Raw genomic sequence first — 5,092 nt, 5'->3', positions numbered from 1 at the left:
CTGTTAGGTGTGTGTGTGCATGTGTATGGAGACCCGAGGTCACTGTTAGGTGTGTGTGTGCATGTGTATGGAGACCCGAGGTCACTGTTAGGTGTCTTCCTCAGTTCTTCTCCACTCTATTTTTACTGAATCTGAGACTCACTGGTTTTGCTAGGCTGGCTGGCCAACAAGCTCCTGGGAGTCTGCCATCCCAGAAGTGAAGTTATACTGTACCCAGCTTATATGTGGATGTGAGAATCATACTCAGGGCTTCATGCTTGTACAGCATGCATTTACTAGCTGAGCTGCCTCCCCAGCCACTTTCTTCTTCTAAACTTAATTTTTTTTCTTCTTTTGTTTTTTTTTTTTTTTTTAAGACAAGGTTTCTCTGTAGCTTTGGAGCCTGTCCTAGAGCTTGCTCTGTAGACCAGGCTGGCCTCGAACTCACAGAGATCCGCCTGCCTCTGCCTCCCAAGTGCTGAGATTAAAGATGTGCGCCACCACTGCCCAGCTTAAACTTAATTTTCAAGGAGTTCTTTTGCACCCTTGCTGTACATGGAAAGTTAGCATACCTTGTCATGACTGTAAAATGTAAGTATAAGAGAAACACAAGGAAAATAAAGGCTGTTGTAAAGCTACATGTTGTAGTCTATTAAAGGCTACTATGTTAAAAACAGATACATGAGGGTGGGAGGATGGCTGAGCAGTTAAGAGCAGTTGCTGCTCTCCCAGAGGACCTGGATTCAGTTCTCAGCATCCATGTGTAGTAGTTTACAGCTGCCTGTAACTCCAGCTCCAAGGGATCTGAAATCGTCTTCTGGTCTTCATGGATACCTGCACACACTTGGCAGGTGGACACACAGACACAACACATTTAAATACATAAAAATAAAAACTGAGCTGGAGAGATGGTCAGTTGTTAAGAGCAATCACTGCTCTTTCAGAGGACCTGGTTCAGTTCCCAGCATCTACATCAAATGGCTCACACCTATATGTAACTCCAGTTCCAGACCTACATCTTCTGAGTGGGTACATATGGGCACCTTATAAACTTATACAGGGGTACATATACATATAAATTAAAATTCAATAAATCCTATTTTTAAAAAATAAAAACCAATCTTTAAAAAGATTATCTGAGTCCTTCCTTTTTCTCTTCCCTCCTCTTCCTTCCCCCTACTTCCCTTCTTCCATCTTTTCCTTCCTCCCCTCCCCTACCTCGGTCCCCTCTCTTCATTCCTTTCTTCTTCCCTTTCCTGCCCTTGGCAGTACTGGGGTAAAATCTAGGGCCTTGAGTATGCTGGGCAAATGCTCTGCCCCTGAGCTATACCCTAAACCAGAGTAAGGCTTTCTTGTTGACTAAGTTGGGTCAACTTTAAATCATCATTCAGTGTGTGTTTTTGAGTAGACTGAGTTATTCATTCCCAGTGGCAGGCATCCTCTCTATTGGAAAGCATTCTAATGGCTTCTGACTAGTCCTATGCAGAGATGTCTGGCCTAAGATCCAAAGAAGGTGGGATGCTGTCAAAATTGTAGGCTAATGGCCGCAGCCAGCCGGCCAGACTATACTGGTCTCTCCATGTCTAAGCTCCACCACAGTGCTCAGAGCTGTTCTGGGAAATGATGAGCAGTGACATGGTTACTTTGTTTTCTCTTTGTCTCAGGAAACTTTCTGTGGACCACAGACATGGCGGCCTGTGTGAAGGAGTTGGTCTTCCACCTCTTGGCTGAGCTCTTGCGTACAGTACACACCCTGGAGCAACGGAAACACCCCGCTGGCCTGTCCTCCTCTATCGCCCTCCAGCTCAACCCCTGCCTGGCCATGCTGATGGCCTTACAGTCAGAGCTGCATAAACTGTACGACGAGGAGACCCAGAGCTGGGTCTCAGGCAGTGCTTGTGGTGGCTCTGGAGCAGTAGCTGTGGGTGATCAGGGCAGGTTTTCCACCTACTTCCATGCTCTCATGGAAGGCTGCCTGGCAGTTGCTGAAGTAACCCTGCCTACCAATATCAGTGTCACAGCTAGTGGCGTGACCTCAACGACCACCCCAAACCTCAGCGACTCATCCTCATCCTCCTCCTCCTCCCCAGGACAGACCCCACAGAGCCCTAGTCTCCTGTCCAAGAGGAAGAAAGTCAAGATGAAGCGAGAGAAGGCCTCATCCTCCAGCAAGCGCCAGTCCTCCCGTGCCACAGATGCAGATTCCACCATGCTCAGCATTGCAGGGAGCAAACCTGAGGACATGCTGTGGTTCCACCGTGCCCTCACCTTGCTCATCATCCTCCGGCACCTTACCAGAAAGGATCCACAAGGCCTGGGTGTGACGAGTGATGCCATTGCCGATGCCTGCCAGGCCCTGGTGGGCCCCACTGCCCACAGTCGCCTGCTAGTAATCTCAGGCATTCCTACACACCTGGATGAAGCTGTTGTGAGAGGTGCTATCCGCAAGGCCTGCAATGCCCATGGCGGTGTCTTCAAAGATGAGATCTACATCCCACTGCAGGAGGAAGACCCCAAGAAGCCAAAAGACAAGGCCGAGGGTGGTGACAGCAAGGTTGAGTCTGAGAAGTTGCTGGGGTTCCCCAGTGTGGACAGCTTGGAGGGGAGCACATCCAGCAGTTTAGCCCCTGCCATGAGCATCAGCGCCTCAGCTTCTACCAGCCAGGCCTCAGTCTGTAGCTCCCAGGGTGTTTCACAGACTGCTAGTGACCTTTCAGTGGACCAACTTCCCTCAGGCCTGGAGCTGCCTGTTCCTCCTGTCCTGTTGGAACCCCACGTGGTGTCCAGCCAGGAGAGCCTGGACATTTCCTTGTGCAGCACTGGCAGCCTGGGTAGCCTGGGTAGCCTAGGGGAACCTATGGACAATGCAGAGACAGCATCTGTGTCAGACGTGGGCTCCATGTACACGGTCACTTCCCTGGATACCCAGCCCCTCACAGCGCGCCCTATCAAAGGCTTTGCAGTGGTGGAGGTAATAGCTCTCAGCCTTGAAAGTCACTCAACCTTGACCTGGCCAACATGGCTTCTCCAAGCTACTTCCAAGGAGTTAGCTAGTAGGCAACATGGGGTTCTGGGGAGCTCCTGGGCACCTCTCAGCAACTGCTTTTCTTGAGGTCATCTATTAAGAGGGACATCCAGACTGGTGTTATAAGGCATAGGCAGTTCATTGATGTGAGAGTCTCTGGCAGGTACACTGGAGGACCATGGCAGTATTTTGAGAGGCACTGTGTGGGCAGTGTGAGAATCATGTACACTGTGACTTCCTGCACTTTTGCAAGAGTTAGACTCAAAGGTAAAATCCAGCAGTGGGGTGCAGCATTTGCTTAGTGTGCACAAAGCCCTGAACCAGACGCATGACCTAGAACCACATAAGAGTAAGTGCCCTCTCCTTTGGCTACATAAAGCCCAAGGGCAAGAACTTCTATCAGTTGCCCTCCCAACCGGGCTGCCTTCCTGGGGACTGGCCAGTCTTTAGGCTTCAGAACTTCCCAGGTGAGCTGTTCTGTAATGGCCATGTTGGCATTGGGAGGGAGCATCTCAAGAAGGCAGACCAGCAGTGCCAATGCTCTGTCAGGGCAGATCCATTCAGAGCCAAACCTTTCTCTTTGTTCATACAGATAAGGTCCCGAGCCAAAATTGAGAAAATCCGAGCAAGTTTATTTAACAATAATGATTTGATTGGCTTGTCAAGTCTCGACGGTGAGGATGAGTTGATGGAGATGTCCACAGAGGAGATTCTGACAGTGTCTGTGGTGAACCAGAGTCTGTTTGACACTCAGGGGAGCCCGGGACTAGAAGACTACTTCAATGACAAGTCCATTAAAGGTGGGCTGCAGGGTGTATGTGCTTAGTGTTTGTAGTTTTTATTTTTTTTTCCTGTGTATTTATTTGTGTGTGAGTGTGCATACCCATTATGGTACCCATGTAGAGGTCAGAGGAAAACTGTGGTGGTCCTTTTTCTCCTTCCACCATGTGGGACCCAGGGATCAAACTCGGCTCATCAACCCTAGAGGCAAGCACCCTTAACCACTGAGCTGTCTTACAGGCCCAGATTTTGGGTTTTGAAATAAGAGTCTCATGTAACCCAGGTTGACCTTGAATTGCCAATGTGCCTCTGTCCTTCCAGTACTAAGAATATAGGTTTGAGTTATATTCTTATTTAATTTCAATTTTATTTACTCCTTTGGTGAACAGTTTTAAGTGTACAGAAATTTTTGAATTGTCTGCTGGCTGATTGTGGCCAAGTCTGTGCAGCTCTGTAATAAGCACTAGAATTCAGCCTGGTGCTATGGGCTTTGTGATGATGGTTGGCAGGGAGCCACAACCCATGTTCCAGCTAGAGACCCTGAGAAGGACTCTCTTACTCTAAGCCACACTATGACCTTCCTTGTCACAGTGTATCATGGTGCACTGTCCTAAGTAGCCACAGACAGGACTACTTGTGTTTACAGGGTTCAAGTCTCACTTTTACATCTAGCCAGGGGCTAGGGCCAGTAGTAGTGGTGGTGCACGCCTTTAATCCTAGCACTCCAGGAGGCAGAGGTAGGTGGATCTCTGTGAGTTCAAGGCCAGCCTGGTTTACAGAGCTAGTTCCCAGAAGAGCTAGGACTTAAATGGAGAAACCAGGTCTCAAAAAATAAAAACATTAAAACCCAATAAGCCAGGGGTTGGAGCATTGGCTCGGTCAGTGCTTGAGAGTATTGCTGTTCTTCTAAAGGACCTGAGTTCAGGTCCCAGCACCCACATGGAGGCTCACAGCAGTCTGTAACTCCCGTTCCAGAGGGCCTGATGCCCTCTTTTGATCTCTGTGGGCACCAGGCACACATGTGGCACCCATACATACATACAGGTAAAACATTCATACATAAAATTAGTAAAATCTTTTAAAAATGAAAAAATCTGACCAGGAAGAAATAGTACAGCATCTTGCAGTCCCAGTGTTTGGGAGGCTAGGGAAGAAGGATTGTCTGATCTCAAGAGTTTAATTCCAGCCTATAATACCCCATCTCAGAAACAGGCAGAGAGGCCGGGCGGTGGTGGCGCACGCCTTTAATCCCAGCACTCGGGAGGCAGAGGCAGGTGGATCTCTGTGAGTTCAAGACCAGCCTGGTCT

At 48.9% G+C, this 5,092-nt stretch overlaps 1 protein-coding gene across 1 annotated transcript in view; it reads left to right on the top strand.

Annotated features, from left to right (window-relative positions):
- The window catches only part of Hectd4 (HECT domain E3 ubiquitin protein ligase 4), a 198,724-nt gene that overhangs the window by 168,895 nt on the left and 24,737 nt on the right, over nucleotides 1-5,092 (top strand). The window contains exons 60-61 of the mRNA XM_013349655.2: nucleotides 1,644-2,950; nucleotides 3,597-3,804. Of these exons, the coding sequence (XP_013205109.1) occupies nucleotides 1,644-2,950; nucleotides 3,597-3,804 (1,515 nt within the window). The remainder of the gene's footprint in view (nucleotides 1-1,643; nucleotides 2,951-3,596; nucleotides 3,805-5,092) is intronic.

This window comes from Microtus ochrogaster, chromosome 2 (assembly GCF_000317375.1).
Source record: "Microtus ochrogaster isolate Prairie Vole_2 chromosome 2, MicOch1.0, whole genome shotgun sequence".
Taxonomy (NCBI): domain Eukaryota; kingdom Metazoa; phylum Chordata; class Mammalia; order Rodentia; family Cricetidae; genus Microtus; species Microtus ochrogaster.
This window is presented reverse-complemented; position numbering and strand designations above follow the sequence as displayed.